At 36.1% G+C, this 25,060-nt stretch overlaps 1 protein-coding gene across 1 annotated transcript; it reads left to right on the top strand.

Annotated features, from left to right (window-relative positions):
- Positions 1-1,782: 1,782 nt before the first annotated feature.
- Prosalpha5 (proteasome alpha5 subunit) lies at positions 1,783-19,553 on the top strand. Its single transcript, XM_089234919.1, has 9 exons — positions 1,783-2,074; positions 2,191-2,311; positions 3,651-3,777; positions 4,852-4,919; positions 8,618-8,725; positions 10,707-10,768; positions 11,693-11,795; positions 17,063-17,149; positions 19,391-19,553. Exons 2-9 carry the CDS (start codon positions 2,216-2,218, stop codon positions 19,466-19,468), a joined length of 729 nt encoding a protein of 242 aa, XP_089091045.1. The 5' UTR covers positions 1,783-2,074; positions 2,191-2,215; the 3' UTR covers positions 19,469-19,553.
- The last annotated feature ends 5,507 nt before the right edge of the window (positions 19,554-25,060 follow it).

Raw genomic sequence — 25,060 nt, 5'->3', positions numbered from 1 at the left:
TGACAAGGGGGGGGGGTTTGGATAATGCTTACGTCATAAGCCACCCTTTATGAAAATATGAAATATTCTTAATGACATCTTACTCGGAGCGTCAAAAACGAGAAAAACCTTTCGATAGTTTGTGAGCACTTGAAGTAACACCCCCCCCCCCACATTGATAAGTGCCCTACAGAGCCACTTAATGATCTCTAATTTTTTCGCCGATCCAAGTTTTCTGGAAATGTGTCCGGGCGGCTTAAGTGCTCTGGAACCGCGAATCACTTAAATATTCTGAGAATGTGCCGCGCGTAACTTGAGTGATGGAGAACCGCACTGGGGAACACTTAAGTGCTCCAAAACTACGTTACATTTCACTCCAGGGATCTCTAAATATGTCACGGATCACTCAAGTATTCTGGAACTGTGTCCCCGGTCATTTAAGTGATCTGAAAATGTGCCGCTTAGTTCATTTTTACATAATTAGGTTTGAGGAGGGCAGGCCGCATCAGATAACCCCCGGGCCATATTTGGTTCGCGGGCCAAGGGCCTTCATGCGATTTATCATTATATGGCTTAGAGGTGGTCGCAATGAATTTATTAAATATAAACATATAAAGGTATTTTCTTCTGAAATTTCAATTAAAAAAATATTTTTTTGCATTAAAAAATAAATTTTTGATCGTGAGGGAGGGGCACGATTCCCTATGCCTCCCCCCCCCGTGTATATCTCTTATCCCACCAATATGCGTTAGGATTTAGAGGGGCAGAGCAGGGGGGGGGGGGTCAAAAATGGCTGAAAATTTGCTTACGTAATACTAAACGGTCCCTAAGATCATAAAAAATTAATTTTTCCACACTGCACTTTATAGTAATGTGCTGCCATCTAATGTCTAATTTAAAAGTGACTCATGTGGTGATGATGAAGTTCAAAGTGAAAAAAACTATATTCTTTATTCCGCTCAGTTCCTTATAAACAAAGCTCGTGAACTGAACTGGAAATTTAAACTATAAGTCCGGTTATTTTATTTGAGCATAAGGAGACGTCCAAAACAAAGAGCCTCTTAATGAGCAGACGACAGAGATGAAGTCGGTTCCCTACAAGCTAAGCTCACAAACAGAACTGGAAGTTTGAACTGCCAGTGCAGTAATTTTTTCAGGACACAAGGAGACATTCAAAACAAGGAACCTGGAGAGAAGCAGACGACAGAGATTTTAAGGCATGATTTATATGGGGTATAGCTACTGGAATAAGAGTGCTTATCAAGTCGCCTTAATATGGGGCGCATAATACCGTGTTTTCCTAGGAGCAGGTTATCTGCACCGTGAAAACTGTGATTGGATAAAAACCGGAAATTCAGGTTTTTTTATCCAATCACAGTCTAGCGTGGCCCTAAGAATAGGTGTTTTGCGCCACGTGAACTGAAATGTATAATTTCACGTCGGCAGAAACGTGTTACATAATAACGCTGCTCGTTAATGTTTTACTAGCGGGGCGCATCAGATCGGGTCGGCTATATTATAGTATATGGCCTTGGCATCAGCTACTCTGTCGTCTGCATGCTCCGGTTTGAATGGAAGGGAAAGAAAACACACAAGAGTGAAGAGAATATCGGCAAAACCGCGGCGCACGACGCATTTGACCACGACCTCCTATATAACCTTATTATCTAGGTGGTTATCCTTGGTTATCTAGGTGGTCGTGATTTGACTCCTCCAGTCGGCCAATCACGTCCGACGTAAAGCACTGTCGTGAGGCGTATTGCGCTCTGTAGGAAAACAGTCATGCTGCTTTTTTTACTGGTGAGTGGACGGTGTGTCGCGCTGGGTGAATCACGTTGGGCGCCGCACGGGAAACCTGCTCCTAGGAAAACCCGGCTAGTGCACGTCTGCCCATATGCCGTGCAAATATTTTGGACAACTTCTTTGTAAAGGATCTGGCAACTCTGGTCGTCCGGCATCCTCATCAGAAATTCACGTAGAAAAAAGCCGATTCATTATGTCCGCCTAGTTGCTTCTGTTCGTACGGTGTTACAGTGTCTGTTTATAAACGGTTATTTTCGTAATTCACTCGAAGGAAGAAACAAGATCAGTAAAGGTGAGCTCCTTTTAGCAGCGCACGTACATATGTTATAGAAAAAAATTGTATTTAAATTCAACTTTTCTATTATAATATGTATACTTTATATATGTTATTTATGAATCTTTGGACAGGCATTTTCCTACATATCTATTTAAGATGTTTCTTACAAGATCCGAGTACGATCGCGGCGTTAATACTTTCTCCCCCGAGGGACGTCTTTTCCAAGTGGAATATGCCATCGAAGCCATTAAGGTAAGTTCAATGTGATTATTTGATTTTTATATATATATATATTGATCATTTTTTTCATTACAGGGCCCAGGGACATTGATGTCCGGCCTATAAAGAATCTGGCTTTACCAACGACCTTTAAGATTGTTATTTTTTTTTTACTAGGGTGATGTTGGTAGTAACAGCTATAGCGGGCCTGTAACAACGCTAGTGCAACCTTGGCTGAATGGGGGGGGGGGGGGGCATAAAAGTTTACACCTAATTTGCATGATAATGCCTTTTCAAGAGGTGGGGCCATAAGGATAAGTCTGCCCTGGGGGCCTCGAGAAGACACACTACAGCCCCGAGCTATAGTACGATCCATTTTAGGCGATGTGTTGGCACTTTTTTTTCTTTGGAAGAAAAATGCTGGAGTCACCAAGAGAGAAATAGACATTTTCCTTGCCGGGGGGAAAAAATTGCCAACACATGGCTAAAATGATACTATCATCCCATTTGAATTGCGGGAGTCTAGATTTAATCGAGGGCGATACTGTAATCTCAGGTTGTTAAAACAAAAAAAAAATGAACAACAGTGACAAAATGTTCTTAGACTAAATAAGGGACCAGGATTGAAAATAAAACATTTTAGCCTGAATAAGAGACGGAGATTAAAAAATGTGACATTCTTAGACTAGATGCAGGATTGAAAAAAGAAATGAAAATTAGGAAATTTTAATGTTATATTTCTTAATCTACATCTCTTAATATTATAATGTTCATGGCGAGGAAAAAAAAAGTTTCCTGGGTTTGGTCAAAAAAAGTGTCTGGTTTCAATAGAAATATGATTGGTGGGATTAAAATTATATATGACGATTTGAATACAAAAAATTGATTAAAGTGGAAATATGACAAGCGCAACCTCGGAAACCAAATGTTATCTTGGGAACAAATTATAAATGAAATGTTCCAACAAAGAAAAGCTGTATGTAACATGCTGTGGAAATGGTATGTAAGATACAGAGTATAACAAACAAAGAAAAGCTCTAAAATTTTGACTCAATTCAAATGCTGCCGTATATACAAAAGCCTATTATTAATATAAATCTTTGAGGGGGGGAGGGGAGTGCTGTCACTTTAAGACAATAAGCAATAGTAAAAAGAATGGCAGCCTAGGAACTTGAGGAAATGAAAATAGTGGGCTGATCATCGTCAACCAGGAAGAAAAGCGCCAACAGTCTAGAAAAGAAATTGTCAAAAAATTTCAATGCGGAAAAAAAAGGATTATATATGTACTAAAGGTGTATTGTGTTGTTTCAGTGAGTGTGAACTATTGATCAAAATTACTATGTGACTAATGCTGATAAATTTTTTTTTTCAGTTGGGTTCAACAGCGATCGGGGTTCAAACAGAAGAAGGTGTTGTTCTGGCAGTTGAAAAGAGGGTAACTTCACCGCTGATGGAGGCTACTACTATCGAGAAGATAGTTGAAATCGATCACCACATTGGTGAGTAATTAACGACAATATGTGGTTTACTTTTTTTGTCGCCAAGTTTTCAACTATGCCGAAATAGCAATATGCCACTAACATAATCCTCCTTGGGGAGAACAGCTATAGGCTACTATAATCTGTTCTTTGGGGGTGTGTGTTGACAATATTTGTATTTTTTGGCAAGAAAAATGTCTGAAAGCATGATGAGAAGTTGCCAAGAGTGAAATGAAGTCATGCTTTTAATGTCTTTCTTGCCAGAGAAAAAAAATCATTTGCACATTGTTAATATATGCCAACACAGAGGTAATGCTACGGCTGTTTGAAGAAATTTCAATAAAAAAACTATTACCAAAACAACATCTTAGACTAAAGGATTGAAATTAAAAAATATTCTGACGCGATCACAGCACTAAAACTCCTAAGTATTATGGCTAGTATGTAAAACAACACAAATATGAAATGAGATACTATATGAGAAAAACTGAATGTGACATACTGGAAAAAACAGTATAAACTGTGCAATCAGAAAAAGTGATTTTTCAAACTTTCAACGAATGTTCAGTTGATTCGAATGCTGCATTCTTCAACACAGAAACCTGTTCTTATGTAAATTAGTATCTGAGAATGGGATTTATGAGTTTTAGTGAAATTAACTTTTTAAACTGTTAGTTCCATTAAAATTGTCCCTGGGAGGTCCGTATACAACACGTTAAAAACTAATGGAATTCATATTTGATATCTTTGCAAAAAAGACCCGGGTCTGAGTTGAGTTCAGACATTGCATTGGGAGTGCTTGACAAATCACAGGTGCTAGATCGCCATGGCAACTAAAAAATGGGTACTGTGATGTCTTAAAATTTAAATGTCTGATTTAAAAATTGAAGTTTGAAGACAACAAAAAATTTTCTGAGTTTGTATTAATATGTCTGTTGGCATAGGGTTTCTGGGTGTCAGATAACTGGCTAAGTGATTTACTCATGTAACATTATTTTTTTTTGTGTTTCTGTTTTGTGCGCTAGGTAGGTAGCTTTAAAAATGTATGTATATTTTTATTCTGAAATTTTTATAGCGTGTCATTATTTTTCTCAGGCTGTGCTGTTAGTGGCTTAATGGCAGATTCAAGGACAATGGTGGATCGAGCGAGAGTGGAGGCTCAGGTAACAATTTAAATTGTCAATTGTTATTATGAAGTTTGTTTATGATATGCATATATTTTTTAATCTGTGTTCATAGGTGTCAATGCTTCTGATTTAACCGGAAGTTCCCCCCCCCCCATTTTTTAGCCTTACTAAAACCTGGTCAGAAACCAGATTCTTTCAATTTTTCATATAATTAACAACCACCACCACCATTTTCAATCCACTGCATAATGAAGGTCTCTAAATTTTTCCATCTTATTCTGTTTGATGCTTTAGCCATCCAGTTGACCCCAGCTACTTTTCTAATCTTGTCAACCTATCTTGTGTGTTCTTTGCCTTCAGACTAAAGCCTTCTCAGACTTTAACACCACGAGGGTACCAACCCAGAATACTAGTGGTCCATCTGTTATCCTGTCTTCGTGCAATATGTCCAGCCCATTTCCATTTTAAATGTTTAATTCTTTCCATGTTATCATATACCTTTGTGTGGCTTCTTATCCAAGCGATTTGTTTTCTGTCTTTTTTTGATGCCTAGCATACATCTTTCCATGCTTCCTTTGTGTTGTCTGTAGCCTTTGTATTGTTTTCCTCCTGAGTGTCCATGTTTCAGCTCCATAAGTCAATGCTGGTAGCACACACTGGTTAAGCATTTTTATTTTCAGGCATAATGGCATGTGGCTCTTCAGAATTGCACAGTTTTTGCCAAAAGTGCTCCATCCAATCCTGATCCTTCTGTTTATTTCATTAATGATTCCATTGTCCATGGTAATTTTCTTAATAAGCTTTCTACTTCTATCTCTATTGAGCAAGATTGTCTTCTTCAATGCAAAGGAGTTGAACATAACTTTAGTCTTTTGCAGATTCATTTTCAAACCCACCTGAATACTTGCCTTTGCTAGTTCTTGTATAATTTCTTCTAGTTCATCTGGATTGCTGCTGATAATAACAATGCCGTCTGCAAAACTGAAATGGTGTTGGAAAGTTCTCCATTTATTTTAATTCTTTTTTTCTCATCCCAATCCAATTTCCTGAATACTTCTAAAACATCGGTAAAGAGTTTTGGTGAGATAGTATTACCCTGATGGACACCTTTTCCAAGTTTAATTTTAATTCACATTTTCCAAGATTTTTCATATATTAAAAGAAAAATCCTCAAATTGCCTTCACATAAATGGAAAATCCCTCCTTGATATCCTAGGCTGATCAAGTTCCTTGAGAGAAATATGGGGAATTTTGTAGGATCCCAAATACGAGAAATAGCCAATTATGCCCGAAAGTAACAAAGTTGAGAAGTTTAACACTAAATTTGAAAAATCTCTAATGGCAGGCAGGAAAGCGCTACTGCAAATCACAGTGGATTAAAAGGAATTATACAAAAGAAATTTGAAATGACTAATGTTAGAGAAATATTCATAGTTGAATTATCATGGCAATTTATAAGTTGAAAAAATCATTTTAACCCTTGATTTTAGTGAAGAATAAAAATTCAAGAAGCTTCATCGAAAATGTGGTCCTGGGAAAACGAGTGATATTGTCAACCCATGCATTCCCTAATCTTATTTTTCATTTGTATGATATATTTTCTTCAGCAGTGAAATATTTTGTCATATGACCAAATTACAGATTTTTCAAGTCTGTTAACTGCCACCTTTGTCAGTTTGTATTGGGAAAAGTTACTTGTAAAAAAATGGCTGACTAGTCATTTTCTGTTAGAATTGCATGAAAGAAAGGGTAATGCTTTGTTTGATAATTTCATGGAGAAGTAAAATATTTCCTCGATGAAAATGTATTTGAAAAAAACAACTTGGAAAGTTGAGTTGAATATTATAGCTTGGAGAAGCTATTAGCAAGCAATGGAATTTTATTTCTGATCTGTAAATCCAGGGAACTTTGGTGATCGCAAGACATTTTTACATCATTTTTTTTATGCTCTATCTTCTAGCATTAACTTTTATGAAAAGCATTATTTAGATCTGGTCGATGTTAGGTAAAATTCAAATACTGTAGAACATCGATTATTCGAACATATTGGGACCGAAGGGTGTTCGAAAAGTGAAAAGTTCGGAAAATCGATTTCAAAACTAATTTGACAACACAAAAGAATAAATTGAAATTCAGCAACAGAAACCTTAAAATAACTAAATTTAACCGAATTGTTCTGAAAAGTAAATGAAAAAATGAAGTGTATCACAAAAAAAAATTGTAAAGGAAAAATAAAATGGTAAAACAAATACATATGTACATGATAAATAATGCTGCCAAACCATTAAAAAAAATAATTCTATCTGTAATTGCTTCAACTTGCGTATATGCAGTCTCATCCCATAATAGTTTTAACATTAAAAATTGAAGCGGGTCAGCATTAGGTCGTGATTCTAACCACACGAGACATTTTGTGAAATGCTGCTCTGCCTCACTGTGCGTTATTACATCTGCCGTTGGTTCATCTTCATCATTTTCACAGTCATCCTGATCAACTTGATCATTCACTTTTGTGATTATTTGTCAGTCATCCAAAAAAAATGATATCGCGGATCATTACTATCAATTTTCAACCACTGAGACACATCCTCTTCATGAGAGGACTGGAACACAGGGAGCTCCTGAAGCATATCTAAGCATTCTTCTGAATCTGGAAGATATTGATAGTCTTCAGTGGTTGCGTTAAAACCATGAAAATACGGGCATAACTTCCTTAAAAGACACATCACAAGACTTTAGTCCATCTGTTGTTTTCAAACTGGCTGCAAAATTTTCTACTTTATTATAATTTTTTTTTAATCACTGGTTGCCACACCTAGTCTGTATTCAGCTGCAAGTTTCCACCATCACCCGCTTTCGGTCTTTTCACAATTTCAACTTTTTTTTAATGTTTAAATAACACGTTTTTGTTTTTTGCCATTTCACACTTGAGAAACAAGAAAAGTTTTGACACTACTAAAGTGAAAGAAAGATTGAAAAATATCTGTTTTTTAGGCAAGATATTTCCCCCCCCCCTCCTCTGACAAAACTGTTAGAACTGTTTTGTTGTCAAGAAGACCCTTGCTTCCCTTTCATTAATTCACATCCACAGGATTAAGATGGATTTTTAGACGAGAAAAAAAATGACAGTTAAATCTGCTCCTATTCATGCTTTTTTTTGCTTGTCAATCATTTATAACTACATACACTGTACCTGGATCCGCCATTGTTTGCATCTATAGCTTACAGGTACGTTATGTAAAATTGTTTGGAAGTGGATTATTGTACAATAGAACAAGGCTGTCGAGTTGGGAGATGGGAGGATTCAAGTTCCAAGAAAATACCAACTGTGTTCAGCATCATAGACTATAGAAAGCTGAAAATCAGTTAGGTTGAAAAGGTGTTGAGTTGACTGAGTTGTTCGGGAAAATTGATGTTCAGATAATCGATGTTCTACTGTACTAATTTCTCTCAATGATTCAGATTAACATTTGGTGGTTATTACCATATAGCACAAAAAAAATATCTTTGTGTCATTTTCAAAAGGCATGGGATTTTCGAGAATAGTACAAGAATTTCATGCTTATGGATAATTTTCAGTCACAGGGATTATATAACTCGCACAGTTTTGATTTACTTAGGGGGGAAACATGTTTGAGTGCTATAGTAAATATGCATTGAAATTTATTTCTGAAATTGTGAGAATTCTTTTTAATGTGCAGAAAATCAGTTATTTTGATTCTTGTTTTTTTTAGAACCATTGGTTTCTGTATGATGAGAAGATGTCGGTGGAAAGTGTTGCTCAGGCTGTCTCCAACCTGGCTATTCAGTTTGGTGACAATGACGATGATGGAAATGCAATGGTATGCATGCCATGCACATTGGCTACTTTGATTAAATTATTTCATTTTAAAAAATTTGTCGAAGCTTCCAAATCTTTGTTCAAGAGTTATTGCTGGAATTTATTTCTGAGTAATTACTACTTTACTGCTCACCCACTCTGGTCATTTTGTTACAATTGAGTTGGGTCAGAGATGAGGGCGCCATCAGTCGATGGTTGCCTCTCATGTTGGCTAGGAAAATAATTTATCTATGTTCTTCCCAGGCATCAAACCTGCTTACCTGACAGTAGCCTTTGTGGTGGTAGGTTAGCATCTTAAAGGGTTTGTGAAGTCCTTGAGAATCCTTAAAAGTTTTTGAAAAATCACTGCGGTCCTTGAAAAAAAAAAAGTCTTTTCTAAAGCCAATTGCCACCAAAAATGATGCCAGAGGTAAGCAAAGTTGCCAATTATTACTAAAATTTCCAAAAATAATCACCAAAGGTAGGACATGAAGTACCATTGCATTGAAGCAGTAGATTCAAATTAATTCTATGGGAAAAACATTAACATGAAAAATGTGCGAGATGAGTATTCATATTTAGTCATAATTATCATAATATAATTTATAGGGTGGAGAAAATTAAAAAAAAAAGTTAATACTTAATTTCAGTGAAGAATAAAAATGCAAACAGGCTTTGTTGAAAATATAGGATATTTCAGGTCATTTTTGTGAAAAGTTAGGATGGCCAAAGTTACATGAAAACACTGGAATGTCCTGGGGAAATACGGGTCATATGGCCACCCCCTACATATGTTTTCTAATTTATTTTATTTTTTTTATCGAAGATAAATTTCAATACTGTTTCAAACATAAAATGATTTTTGTTAAATGTCATTTGCATATTATACTACAATTTTTTGAACCACTTTGCTTAGGGGTCATTCAAGTATTACGTCAGCATCGAGGGGAGGAAGGGGGTTCCGGATTTGCCGACTTTTTTGGTGATGGGGGGAGGGGGGTTTGAAGGTTGCTTACGTCATCAATCGCCCCTTTTTGAAAATATGAAATATTCTAAGCTGCTGACATAATTTTGCTGACCGGCGGTGTCAGTATTTTGCTGACAAGGGGGGAGGGGGTCAAAAATGGCTGAAAAATCTGCTTACGTAATACTTGAATGGCCCCTTTCAAGCGATTGACGAGAAATTTGGATGCTCTACATTTGATAACTCGGTTATGAATACGGTAACCTTGTCCTAACCTAACCCCATGTTAGGAACAGAGAAAGGAAAAAAATGAATAAAAGAGGAAAACAGTATAATAGATAAGTTGATAAGAATGTAGGTATGAAGTAGATTTCTCTTTTCATTCTCACCCTACCTGTTCGCTCTCTTTCACTATTATAAGAAAGATATATCATATGTGGATAAAAGTCACTATCAGAGTATACAAAAAGCAAGAGAAAAAAAATTATAGGGTTGCATCAAAGATTTGCAATGATGAGAGAGGAAAGAAAACAGAACTTGTTTGAATTTATTCCAATGGTGTTTAGAGGCAATATTACGTTCTTGATTGTAACGTGGTTGAAGCAAGACCTTTAGAGCTTGCGTACAAATTGAAATGAGAACTATTATTGTTTCAAAAATTATATCTCTAGTAAATTAGCATTCCAAACTCAATTAAAAATGAGCAAATGTTAGATATAAATTAAAATCCAATTAATTTCATTTTTTGCAAAAATTACGATTTCAGTCACCCACAATATGAATATCCTTGATTTTAAAATTTTGCCTGGAAAAGGGTTTAAATAGTCTGTGAATTTGTTTCCTTTCGAAGAGTATGAACCATGTCTTAGCACTGCACTTCTCAGGCGCTTTTATCAAAGTAACTGGCGTCATATGGTCATTCAGAATTTGGTTATGCTAGTTTGAAATACTTTTCTGTTAGTCATTCATTTTAAGATAATAATTTTATTGCTAAATATAATGATGCATATTAAATAAATTTTTTTCTCTCTCATTTCAGAGCCGTCCATTTGGGGTAGCTATCCTTCTTGCTGGAGCTGATAAAAAAAACCTTCCACAGCTGTAAGTTTATTAAAAGAAAAAACAACACATTATTTTGTTTTAATGATTAAGTAACAATAGATGGGTGTGTCCAGTTGAAATTTTGGCCCGTTTTCTGATTTCTTCACAAAATTCCAGATCTGAAAAATAATCCGTTCACACAAAATGAAATCATAACTTTGTATGTGTGGCATTTCATTTTTTTTTTGTGTAATAAATTAACTGGATTGCTTTGTTTTTCACAAAACTACTTATTTTTCATAAAATTCATGATCTTCACAAAAATGAGTACAATTTTCGCAAAAAAAAGTCTGGACAGATCCCTGATAGCTATGATAGACTCAAATTAATATACTGTTTTAAAGATGTTGATGCCGTATTTTATGAAATAGCCTTGTCTTTTAAATAAATAAATTTCCTTTTTGACTTTAAATATTGTAAAATAATTTCCCTTCCCTCTATTAATTAAATCTTTCAATATTTATGATAATTTTCATAGTCAGTGAGTAATGGTTTAGAGGTCATTAAAATATTACGTCAGCATCGAGGGGGGGGTAGGGGTTTTGGATTTGCTGACTTTTGATGACGGGGGGGGGGGGGGTTTGAAGGTTGCTTACGTCATCAACCACCCTTTTTGAAGATATGAAATATTCTAATCTGCTGACGGGGGGGGGGGGGAAGTGGGGCCAAAAATGGCTGAAAATCTGCTTACGTAATACTTGAATGGCCCCTTATCCAATATAACTGAGCATTTTAGCTTTTCCCGTCTGCCACAAATTTATGATGGAATGAGCACTTTTCGGGATAACTCATACAGTGTTGATTGGTACTGATAATGTTGCTTTCCTAAAAATATTTTGGTTTCTGCCTATGTCAGATAAATTTTAGGTCTTCTGAAGGTATATTTAAGTAGGCCGATATTTTATTTTAATTTTTTAATTACAGGTATCACATGGATCCATCAGGAACTTATGTCCAGTATGATGCAAAAGCAATTGGTTCAGGATCTGAAGGTGCCCAGCAGGCATTGCAGGAAAAGTATTACAAGGTAATTACAATCATTGAAATTGCATGGTATTGTGGGGCTGCTTACATGATTTTCATAATTTACGCCAAATCAATCTTAATTGGTGGTTAAGAAAAGCTTAATTCTTGAACTTTTCCTATCATCTATAAAAGATCAATACAAAATTGCAAGCTTAATAAATATTGAATTAAAAGAAATTAAGAGAGTTTTTATGATAATCTATTTACTGCAACAATAATCCACTTGACAGTATGTAAAAAGCCATTTCTTTTTTCAAGGTGTGGTGTTAAGGGTTTATCGTATTTCTTTTTAAAAGTGTCAATTATGTTACAATTTACTACCTCCGGGGGTAAGCTATTCCATTTATTAACAACCATATTAGAGAAAACTTCCCTGCGATACCATAACCGTGCATTGTCCCTCACCAATCGATACTGGTGTCCCCTTGTAAAAGCAGTCGACTGGCGGTGTACTAAAAGTTCATGGTCCATCCTATCCATCCCATTGAAAAAATTTTGAACACTTCGATCATATCTCCTCGACACCTGCGTTCATCCAATGTAAACATATTCAAAAAATGAAGTCTCTCTTCATAACTCAAGCCCTGTGTGCCAATAAGGACACGCGTAACTCTTCTCTGCACCCCTTCAACCAAGTCTATGTCCCTCTGTAGGTATGGTCTCCAAAACTTTACAGCATACTCCAGTCCAGGACGAACTAAGCCTCGAAAAAGCGGAAGGATGACTTTAGGAGAACGCGAAGAGACCTTTTTGAAAATGAGACCAAGCATTCTATTTGATTTTTTGACCACCGCTGAACAATGTTCAGAAAACCTAAGTCGCTTGCCAATGAGAATTTCATTCGCGATTTCATTCCCGATTACCCCTATTAGCTTCACATCATCTGCGAATTTGCTAGTAATCCCATCGATACCCTGATCAAATTTATCGATAAAAAGTGAAAAAAGTATGGGGCCAAGGACACTTCCCTGAGGAACTCCACTTGTGACGTCTGTCCAACCAGAGAATTCCCAGTTCACCATAACTCGTTGCGACCTATCTCTTAACCACGATTCTATCCAATTCAGCTAGTTTCGCCCAATTCCAATCTCGTGTAAACGCTTCAAGAGTTTGCCATGTTGGACCCGATCGAATGCCTTCTGGAAATAAAGGTAAACAACGTCGACATTTTTGCTCTTACCCAAAGCCTTAGTCACGTAATCATAGAAGGAAAGGAGGTTAGTTACACATGACTTCCCCTTCCTGAACCCAGGCTGATTATCCGATAGTACATTATTCTCGTCTATCCACTTCACAAACTGCCTTTGGATAATTTACAAAATTTTCGAGAGGGAGCTCGTCAAACTCACTGGATGATAATTGGACACTACTTCTCTACTACCCTTCTTAAATATCGGAACAACGTTAGCCAGTTTCCAATCTCTCGGGACGATTTCCTCAGCAACACTACTCCTGTATATCTGTGCGACTGGCCCCAACAATTCATTAGCACATTCCCTGAGAACCCTGGGATAGATATCATCCGGTCCTGGTGCTTTGCTTGCATATACATTTCTTAGAAGATTTAGGACCTCCACGTCTTCTACTTCAATGTCGTTGAGGGTTTTATTACCCCATGCAACACCCGTATATCGAATATCATTATCTCCATTAAAAACCGACGTGAAAAAGTCATTGAAAGCACTACACATGCCTACATTGCTCTCTACCCTAGAGCCTCTTATCGAGAGGGGGCCAACTGTACCCTTACATCCGTTATTGACATATCGAAAAAATGATTTTGGGTCAGAGCCAATGTTATCTGCCAACCTAGATTCAACTTCCTTTTTACTATCCCTTATCGCTTTCTTCAACAGTCTTCTTTTATCAGTAAACAATGATAGGTCACCTTGTCCACTTTTATACCCTCTGAATGAAATATCCTTCTTTCCCTATCACACTGAAAATCATTTGTTTTGTTGTAAGGCCCCAAGGAAGGGAAATGTGTGTCTGTCCCCCCTCCCCTGTAACTAGTATTCTTTATTGTTTTTTTTTTGTTCTTTTCACAATTTTGAGTATCCGTCATGAAACCCGAACAATACAGAAGGAGAAAAAATTGTTTTCCCATTCTCTCTGTCCCTCTTTTCTGAAAATATTCTACTGCTTCAGGGCTCTCTGTTGACAACCAGATGATCCTGTTGCTTGCATGTTCACTGTTTGCCATTATAGGCATCATAGATGAAGACAGTGTCATGAGAAAACTTGGTATCTATAGAATTCCTTGGAGACTAGAAAAACATCTGTGCTACACACCAGTGAGCAAGCTGCATAACTTCAAAGGAAGGGGAATAATTGTGAGTGATTGGGAATTTCCGGGCAATAGAAAACCACCTTCGACCATTGGACCTGCTATTTATGACCAGCAGCAAAAATCTCTAGCAGTCTATTATAACGATAGAAGTATTTTAGATATGCGTGGCAAATCTCAGCCACTAATCAGTGAAGCACCTGCTGTATACAAAGAATACTGTGTTTTGAATCTATCATCAAGGTGGACATTAACTACTGGTGATAACTAATACTGTATTCTTTGCAAGAACACAGTAAATTACGCAAGGAGAGTTTTCGTTTCGATTTTTTCCAGTGTCATATGTTTTATTTGTTCAAATGATAAGTTCACATGAAAAATTTTTAAATTCTAGAGGAAAAAATTGTGTGATCAAGGTTTTTAAGTTTATTAAGTTTTTACACAATTTTACATAAGCACCTATCGTGAATATACCGAAACGAGTGTTTCGCCCAAAATTGAACAATTTTCTACTCTTCAGCTGACTTTTTTTGGTGAGTTACAGTATAGACAAATTGTTTTATATTATTACTTTCTTTCTAGCTAAGATTAAATACAAAATTTGATCATAAAATATGTTTCACACTAAATTATTAAAAGTACTAATTAATAAATGCTGCATTGATGTCATCACAAATAAATTTAATTGCCCACTGTGAATGGAAACTGTATTTTTGCAAACTAAGCAAAATTATTCTGTAAAATTGAATATTAAGACATTTTGATTAATTTGCGATCAATTACATTTTTTAATGAGGAAGATGCACTGAAATGAAGAAAACATTGAGGAGCTGAACATTGCCATATTTCTTATATGTATGAGCTCAAGACCTAGTGCAGAAGAGGGAGTTGTGTGTTGCTGTATATTCGTTAATAATTGGGAGTGGGAAAGCTCAGCCCCCCTCCCAATGGATAATGAGAGGCTGAAACAGCCTCTCAGTATCCATGTTTGACCTACAAACAGTACAAATGTAAGTTACACTTCCGGCACAACTCACTAGGTAGTAAATCGCCCATAGATGGTGATAGACTGGAGTTGTGCTCGATTTGAGAGAGAGTACCCACATGTTCTTCTGCCTATGCAATGAGGATGTTTGCTGCAGTTGCTGTTGAAACACTTCTTTTGTTTTTGACTTCTGCATGTTAATACAGTACCAAAAAGAACAGAAAGTCTAAGATATGTATATATATAATAATGGATTCAATTCATAAATTCATTAAAATTATTTTGATTAATTTATTGTAATGGTGTAAATTAATTAATTGAAATGATTTTATTAATTAATCAAATAAAAGGTAATTGGTTGTTTATCAATTATCTTATGAACAAGTAAACTATTCCAGACTGGGCCGTAGACTCATGGAAATTTGATTCACCGATAGAATCTGTCCAAAAAGATTGAGAACCACTGCTCTATAGGGCCACTTTAGTGATCTCCAAATGTCCCACAGATCCTTCAAGTGATCTGGAAATGTGTCCGAGCTGCTCAAATGCTCTGGAACTGTGTCATACATCACTCAAGTGATCTGTAATTATGCCGCAGATCACTGAATTAATCTGGGAATGAGCTGCAGGTAATTTGAGTGATGTAGAACCATACTGTGGGTACTGCTTAAGGGCTCTAAAACTGTGCCACATGTCACTCAAGGTATCTCTAAATGTGCCACGGATCGCTTAAGTGCTTTGGAAATATGCCATGGGCCGCTTAAATGCTCTGGAATTGTACCACGGGTCACTTAAGTGGTCTGTAACTATGCCACTTAGTTAATTTTTACAAAATTAGGTTTGGGGGGGGGCAGGCCACATGAGAACCCCCAGTGCCACATTTTGTTCTGCGGATCAAGGGTTTATCATATATGGTTTAGAGCAATGATTCCCAACATGGGCATTGATGTCCCCTGGCGATGGAATGTTCCGGGGGGCATTAAAAGCTACGGGTATACCATAGGATTCTATGATTTAAATTGCATTGGTGGCGCTGGGAGAAAAACATTTCTGAAGAAGGAGGCGATGAGACAAAAAAGGTTGGGAAACTATGGTTTAGAGCAGCGGTTCTCAACCGGTGTTCCGCGGCAGCTCTAGAAAAATAAAAATAATAACAGTAAATTTGAAAATTTTTTTTTTTTTAAATAATATAAATAAATCAGCAACTTCTTTGATGAATAAATAAAAAAAATGGCCTACGGGGCTCCGCCATAGAAATTACATACCAGAAAGTGCCCGCGAGTCAAAAAGTTTGAGAACCGCTGGTTTAGAGGGTGGGTCGCAATGAATTTATTAAAAAGAAGTTTTGATTTCTTCAAATATCATTGAAATGAACAGAAATCAATTATAACACTATGTAAAGGTATTTTCTTCCAAAATTTAAATTTAAAAAAAAAAATTTTGCATTAAAAAATAACTTTTTGTGGAGGGGGGTGCCCGTACGTCTCTGATTCAACCAATCAAATAATATGTGTTAGGAGGCATGGGGCAGAGCTGATGATATTTTGCTGATGGGTGGTATCAAAAATGCCTCAAAATTTGCTAAGGTTGGTTGGCTAAGGTAAGGTTTGCTTGAATGGCCCCTAATAGAAAATGATTAAAGATTATTTTTTACTGTTTTCCCTAGAACTTTCCATTCTAGTAGAAAAGATTAGTTTGATTTGTATTGCTTGAAGGGTTAAATGGACGATTGATGATAGGATCTAGATCATGCACACTGTTATGTGAAAGTGGCCTAAGCATATTTGTTTAATTTCCTTTTTTTGCTACGGGATATGAAGTTACCTTGTTTTGTAGGATTGAAAAATATGATTTGTCAATAAGCATTCATTTATCTTATTTAAATCTTTTCAATCCAGTATTGTAATCTTTTTTATATTAATTCTTGTAATATCACATAGTGTGGTATGATATGATTATAGGTTCAATTTGATATGTTATGTTTCATTGCTTGCAGAGTATGAGCCTTTCAGAAGCTTTGAAGCTGACTCTGATTATCCTCAAGCAAGTTATGGAAGAAAAGCTGAACTCCTCTAATGTAGAGGTGAGCAATGTTTCATCTTATTCTGACGAAACTGCAGCCATTTTCTGACACTGATTTTTCGTAATGAACCAAAATATTTGGTACTCTTAATACCAAATCAGCTTGAGCAATATTGAGCAAAAACATTTCACAGTCGATCTCACTTATAACGTTCCCGCTTAAAACATTTTTCTGCTTCGTGTGACTTATTTTCATGATCCCAACTCCTACTATAATTCTCATTACGATTTCCCATGTAAAGCATTTTCATGCTTACAAAGTTTTTCTGTGGCGATTTTTGAAAAATGTTATAATTAAGATCCACTGTAATCAGTTCCGCTCATCCCTCTCAGGCGGTTACAGTCCTGATTGTGAAATTATGGGTATTCGAGGAAAGAAATGAAATTATTTATGTGCTGTGTGTGTGGTGATGCATATCATGCTACAGGTTATGCACATTTATTTACAAATTCAGTAGAATATTTTCAAAACACCAGAATAGCTTTTGAAATACAGTGAAACCTCATAAAAATGTACCTTAATATAACTGACAGTTGAAAAATTGTGATAATGAAGGATGCTGTTTTTTTATCCGACAAGTTTTACATTTCCAAGCAAGTGATTAAACATTAGTTGTTGTGTTGTAAACATGATTCTGAGACCATTTAAATTTTGTTATTCAACGTGTTGATCAATTGGAAAATGAAAATGTCTTTGCATATCATGAAAATTTATGGCACCCCCATTAGTTATTAACTGTAGAAATAAGCAGCAAACAAACCCAGCAGGAAAATTACTTTCTCAAACTAATGTAAGCAATCAACATGAACTAGAACCTTCTAGTTCTAAATATTGATGCAATGTGTACGGGCAAATTTGTCAATTCAACTTATGTTAAAGGCTGTTTTTTGTTATATATAATAAGCACTTTTTATAACTAACTATTGCACTTTCACTACATATAAGAATATATGAATTATTTAATATAAATCAGACTTCCATTAAAATGCGCAACCTTTAGTTCTTACTAGATTATTATAATGAGGTTCTACTATAATAGAAAATGATAAACATGAAAACACTGATGCACTGTATGGCATTTGTAACAGTGTAGTGTAGCATATAAATGAAGAGGGAGACTTCATTTGATAACAAAATTTAATTATACAAAATGAAATAATTAATACATAAACCCTATGAACAAGACAAGTACAGCGTGCACACACAACAAAAGGGCATGACGACCAGGTCTCACCATCCTCCCCTTCCCTGTCGAACCAGACGTCTTGATCAGTCTTGCAGTTCCATCTCAGTGAAGAAGTGAAAAAACATTGCAATAAAATTTTGATTATATGAAGAAAATCCAAAGGAAGATTAGGTTCGGAAGTATTTTCTGTTAAAAAATTTACCTGTGGCTTTTAGTAAAATTCTTTGAGGCCTGCATACGATCGAAAAGCAAATGACATTGTAGTTGAAAAAAAATTCCATGTCAATCAAGCAGTGCTGGTCACTTGTTCTTCAGCGCAGAATAAAATCATTTTAATTGATCGATGGACGAGTCTGCTGTTATGGTATGGTAATGCTTCAGGTGTAGGAGTGGGTGGGTTTAATGGAACCTAGCACTGTGACCAGAGGCCTATTGCAGTATTGGTAACACTGTAAAAATTCTTTGTGCATTATAGAATGCAACAGTTCCACCAGCAACTGAATATTTTCCTTTTTTAAAGTCAATGGGATTTTTGTGTCATTGAAGTCCTACAGCATCTTTATTTTGGTAACCCTTCTCAAGTGTGAAATACAATTCTGACATTATAAATAATCTATGGCCACTTGCAATGTGCACAATAAATTTTCCAGTATGTACCAATATGCTAGAAATTCCCCAGAGGAATGTTTTCAAGGTTTATGTACTGTGTAGAGGAGAGAAAGAGTAGTAGTATCTTAATTTATTTTACCTCAAATACAGTTGTTTTCTGGGAACTTTATTTGTAACGTCATACTTTTATGAATGGTGGGATTTTTAACATTGGAATGAAGTTATACATATGTTTTTGAATAATTTGGATCACAGAAATATAACTAAAATGGGTATTGAATGTGCGGGAAATACAGGGGTGTGTGCCAATTAATGTAAATATTAAAATAAGATTATAAATTTAAGTTTTAATTTGTGTCAGGTTTTCAAAACTATGAAGTTGCATTAGAAAAGGCAATGAAAATTTCTCTATTTTTAAAATATTGATTTTTTTTCCACTTAAATAGGTGGCAACTGTAACCACAGCTGCTGGCTACCACATGTTCGCAAAAGAAGAAGTCGAAGACATCATCAAAGAATTGTGATGTGTTTCTCCTTATGTGATAAATAACGACTCATTTTTAATTTTACTTTTCTTGTTTTTCAAATAAAGCTGTTAACGAACATGTATCAATTTATTGTTTTTCCTTGTATGTTTGTCTTCTAAATATTTTTTTCATTGGTACATAAGTCTATATTATTGTATTGAAATCACCCAGTCTCCCACCCAAGTAGAGAATCATGTTTCTCAATTAAAAATAAATTATTAGTGAAGTTAGAAAGTGGACATCGCTCGTACCAAAATATTTTGTGGGATTTTTCATTTATTTGATAAGCATGTTATGTATTATGTAACTCACTTGTTTTTGTCATTTGTAGAAATATGTTTTTCACTCTCGGGGGAAGGATTTTTAATTCTTCTGGAAAACACAGGCTTAGCTCTTCCATCTCACAAGTTTGTTGATCCCTGTTCTAGGTGCCCTTACATCATCAGCATTGTATGCAGGGCTCCCACTGCTCCTACTTTCTTGGTTTTGTCATACTTTCTAGTTTTTACTCTCCCCCGTCCTACTCTTTCTAATTTTTTGAGTGGGAGCCCTGCTTATGGGACTCTTGAAATAATACTTCTGCGTGTGTTCTGAGAAACCTTTGAAGTAACAAATGTTTTATGTTCTTAATCACTAGGAAAATATCGAAGACCCATGGCCCTCCAAGCTTTTTGCTGTGCTCTTCTGACCATTTTTAGCTTGCAGAATTGCTTCGCATAAAAAACGATCAAATTTGAAAAAAAAATTATTTTAAGAGCTCTGGCCACTTGACTCTGTACTGAAGTTTTTGAGGCCTATGTTTTCATGTATGTCTACATATTTCGAGAGTCAAAATTCAGCATTCAAAAGGTATACATAATTACAGAAATGCTAAAAACACTTTAATAAAAAATAATTTTAGAATTATTGGAAAGAAATAATTTTAGAATTATTGGATAGAAATAATTTTTCACAATTGATGAAAATTTATAATTAATAAAAAATTGTTATATAGAATTACTGAAAGAGATAAAACAGAAATCGGAACTACTGATAGAAATAATTCCAGAGTTCTCGAGTAATTTCAAAATTAATAAAAATAATTTATTAAAAAATTTGAAAAAAATTGTTTCATAAGTAATGAACATTTAAAATTAATGAATAAATTAGAATTTACAGAAACGATAAGCACCTTAATGGAAAAATTTTAGATTTATTGAAAACAATTTTATAATTGATAAAAATATATAATTAATGAAAAAATAGTTACAGAATTACTGAAAGAAATTGTTGCAGAACTAGTGATAGAAATAATTTCAGAAGTATTGAGAGTAATTTTCAAAAAAAAAAGTATTTTTAAGAATTGTTAAAAGATAACATTCATTTAAAAAAATTAAGAATTTTTGAAAGAAATTATTTCATCATTGATGAAATTTCAAAATTAATGAGAAAAAATTTCAGAACTCTCTGGCAAATTTCAGATTTAATGAAAGGAAGTTTTTTTTGAAATTTTTTTTTCAAATTTCATTTAATGAAAGGAATTTAAAAATAAAAGTGCATATATATATATATATATATATATATATATATATATAAATCAAAAATAAATCATATTTAAATAAAAGTGCTCAATAAATTTGGAGAACCCTGTTTAACAACTGAGAATACCGCAGGAGGACTTGGTGGTCCTCAGGCTTCGAAGAAAGTTTAATTTGGCCCGCAATGTCTGAAAAAAAAAAATCCCTGATGTAGAGCAATGGCTTCCAAACTGTACTTGGGAAGATGAAGGGTTGGCAGGAACTTAGTGCATTCAGTTTGTATATGAAGATTAGGTTGTATATATATGAAAACTTCGGGAACCACTTATCTAGAACTTTGAACACTGGTCTAGAACTAGGCTGACAGGGCTCCAGCCTTAGGGCCCATCACGGGTAAAGGGCTTACATCCCAGAAGGGGCCCAGGACGATTCGCATCATTTTTTGGTTTTTCTTGCTATAGATTCACCGTTGAAGGGCCCGTAAAATGGCCCAGACTAGGGGTCCTGCTCCATGATGGGGGGGAGGAGGGCATGGACCAACGCGTTTGACTAAGGGTTTCTTTGGCTCGCTCGCTACGATATCTTTGCAAAGACAACCAGCTGTCGACGTTCTTGGTTGATAGGGAAACTGTTGTGCCAACCACTTGAATAACAGGCGTTTGCATTTTGTGCTACAGCAGTGTTCTTCAACCTACCGACCGGTGAAAGTGGTTGAACCAAGGTTTCTAGAATATATAACAACTTCGCGTACCGGCGGAAATGGGAAATAATTTGCGGATTGGGGGAAACAAAATAACCACAGTATAAAACAGTTTACGGAACAGCAACACAATAGACAAATGGGAGAGACGAAAATATTTGAGGATTAGCAAAAAATAAATTGAAATAACGAATGGAGCTGCAAAAAAAAATAAATAAATACCCTAAACCACACAAGAGAAATATTTTGCGGATCAGCAAAAAGTAAATAAATGGTAGAAATAATTTGCGGACAAATGAAAAAGTAATCTGAGGAAAGGCAAAAAAGTACTGAGTAAGAAATACTTTTTGCGGATAAGTAAAGAAAATAAAGAATGGGAGAAATAATTTGTGACTGTGTGTGAGACAAAATTTTTTATAAATAGTAGGAAAAATTTGTGGCGGGCAAAAATAATTAAGGGGAAGAGATAATAGGCAGGGCCTTCTTAAGAGCAACATGGGGTTCCCGGGCCAAATGATGCCCCCAGTAGGTATAGAGGACACTAATTATTCAAGTCAAGTCAAGCCAAATGATGTTTTTGAGGCCCAAAACTGGTAAATTCTCGAAAATTTCAACAACTTCTGATTTTTGTGAGGGCCCTCTCTTGAGGGCCTCCGGGCCGTGTCCGGGTGGGCCCATGCGTTAAGACGGCACTGATAATGGGAGGAATATAAAATTATGCTGCTGCTATATGAATTGAGCGAAATGTTTCTCGGACTGCTAGGAAATTTCCCCGGCCCATGGACAATTTATTACCTATAGTGAGTTGTGCCGGAAGTGTAAGTACCTAACAGTCGAGTGCGTATCTAGTGTTGCGCCTGCCTTTTACACTGCTGCCATCTATATCTCAGAAGTGAAATGAAATGATTAAACATCTGTACCATTTGAAAGCCTGTTGCTCTCTGTGGCGAGACTTTTAAAGGGCAGATGGCTCACACTTGCGCCTCGAAGTTAGGAACCACAGAAAATCAACTTCAGCAGACCGCCACTGCGGCACCAGTAGGGTTCGAACCCTGGACCTCTCGATGCGAATCCATCACTATGACCACCGCAAAGGCAGAAACTGCTGTTCTAGTGAAATAATTAAAATTGCAAAAAATATTTAGGGAAACACCGATTGATTTTTAGTTAGAGCAAATATCTTTGGAACCTAAACTGAAAAAATGCACAATTTATTTCAATTTTTTTCTGCCTTAGAGAAATAATCCACTTCGTCTCTCAGCATCGACCATGGAATGGACGACTGTTGAAAGAGAGTCTTCTCTTATTTAATCCTTAATTAGCATTCATTCGTAGTCTTCACGTTGCGACTCATAATATACACATTACAAAGAATTTCCGTTCATTCAAAATTCTTATCTCGGAGGAAAATTTCGAAACTATTCTTCGTGTGTTGGTCTCGATCCATTTTGATTGTGTGTATGAAGGATATATGCGCCGTGTGTGTGTGTTTAGAATATTATCGCTCATTAAGACAGCGTTTACTTAAGTCTTCGGGATCATTAGCATTTATCGAAAATCCATTTCACCGAGCAGTTTGTGTTTCGCAAAATTGCTCGGTTAGCACAGAATTGACTTTTGCAATTCGCACGGAATGTTTACGGACCGCGGAAAAGTCGCGACGAATTTTCTCAGCGGCGTCCGTGAGCTGAATAACATCGGCGGGGGCTAATAAAAAAACAAAACAAAGAGACAACAGAAAACAAAACTTGACCTCCCTTGAGAAATGAGGCTGGCTGGAATTTCTTATTGCTGTGATTGTACGCGATTTGATGGAACTAAACATTAAGTAATTATACCATACTGTCAAGTTATCCCATTTGTAGCCACTGTACTCATTACTCCATTACAGCAAGGATTTGGGTTTGTATAATATTTTAGCCTTGCAGCTAGATGCTGTATATTTCAGCACGTGTAGACGATAACCTTACTTAGAGATTGGCATCGAGAAAATTCTCGAGCCAATTTCTGGTTTAGAAGAGAACTGAAGTTTCTCTCGTGGGTATTTTTGTTTTCCACCTTTTATATTATCGATATCATGTTGTTAGTTTCATGTTAGTGATTATTTTGTAATTGATTACAGTCGAGTTCGCTTATAACATGGCCCCTTTGGGGATTCAAGAAGTGTATGTAATAACCGACGTGTATGTTATAAGCGAGGTCTTGAAATTGGCTTATATAGTAGTTGTATATGTTATTGCTAAAGCCCGAAGTGGGGACGATTCGCGAATCGGATCACAGGTTCGGCCAAAGTCTGCTTTTCAGAAATGATTCGGCCTTTGCCCGGCTAATTCGCAAAGTGGCCGAAGATCCCTGGCTAAAGTTCGATGTGCTGATGTAAAACGGTCCAATAGGAGCCAGATACATTACATAATTGATACATATTACAACGGCTATAGGTCTATATAGTAGCTGTATCGGAATATCTCCATGTGACGAGAGAGAAAAAACAGAAAACTTTTTTTTAGTGATATAGGCCAGTGTTTCTTAACCTTTGCATTTTTGCCCGTGGGCCCCTTTGAATCGTATATTTTTTTTCTCGTGGTTCCACCGTCCTACCCAGAGTCTTCAACCCTCATCTACAAGCAAGATCCTTTATACGTATTGTATTGATTTTTTCAGTGAATTTGTACTGAGATTTTTTGCCAAGAAGATTGGCCTCCAGACCACTGGCCCAAAAATTTATTGAGCTCCAAAATAGTCCGAGTTCTATTCATGACCGTCTCAACATCCTGGGCAGCCTAGGCAAAATGATGTCCCATACTTAGCTGGAAATAAACAGCCTGCATATTTCCTACTTATTTTCAAACTTTATTGCACTATACAAAATATCATAAGGTGGGGTCACTTATGGACATGAGACCCCCGGGCACGACACCTCACAAAAGTGGGACTGACAAAGCTGCAGCCCGGGACCTAATATGGTTTTCATCATTTTTTTTGTTTTTCACACTATATTTTATATAGAGGAGAGGTCTGTGAAAAATCTAGCCGGGGGCCTGCGAAAAAACCCATCCTAGGGAACCTGCTGCAAAATGTAGGCGTGGGTCCTTGCCTTAAGACGGCCCTGGTTTTATGTGTGGTTTTGTTGTATTTTGTAAGTGTATAGTCACTAATATAAAAGCATTATTTCTTCACACCTTAATTTTTCTTCTCAGCTCTCTGAAGCCCTCTAAACCACCTGTCATGGCCCCTTTCCTCATTTTCTTCCTTGGCCCCCCTTGAAATATCCCAGTACCACTAGGGGGCCATATGGCCCCCGGTTGAAAATCACTGATATAGACATATTGTTTTTTTCTGTCGAATTTTGAAGGGGGGAAAAAATGATTATAG

Source organism: Pholcus phalangioides, unplaced genomic scaffold (genome assembly GCF_987345545.1).
Source record: "Pholcus phalangioides strain wild (caught in Gottingen) unplaced genomic scaffold, Ppha-v1.0 ptg000008l_1, whole genome shotgun sequence".
NCBI classification, from domain to species: Eukaryota; Metazoa; Arthropoda; class Arachnida; order Araneae; family Pholcidae; genus Pholcus; species Pholcus phalangioides.
Note: the sequence above shows the minus strand (reverse complement) of the source record. Positions and strands in the feature narration are given on the sequence as shown.

What these genes read in the sequence shown, in the direction of transcription:
- Prosalpha5 (XM_089234919.1), top strand. Translation starts at nt 2,216, where the DNA reads ATGTTTCTTACAAGATCCGAGTACGATCGCGGCGTTAATACTTTCTCC. An exon ending in AAAAAAAACCTTCCACAGCT is followed by an intron (nt 10,769 to 11,692) that starts GTAAGTTTATTA and finishes TTTTAATTACAG; the next exon opens with GTATCACATGGATCCATCAG. An exon ending in TGAACTCCTCTAATGTAGAG is followed by an intron (nt 17,150 to 19,390) that starts GTGAGCAATGTT and finishes CCACTTAAATAG; the next exon opens with GTGGCAACTGTAACCACAGC.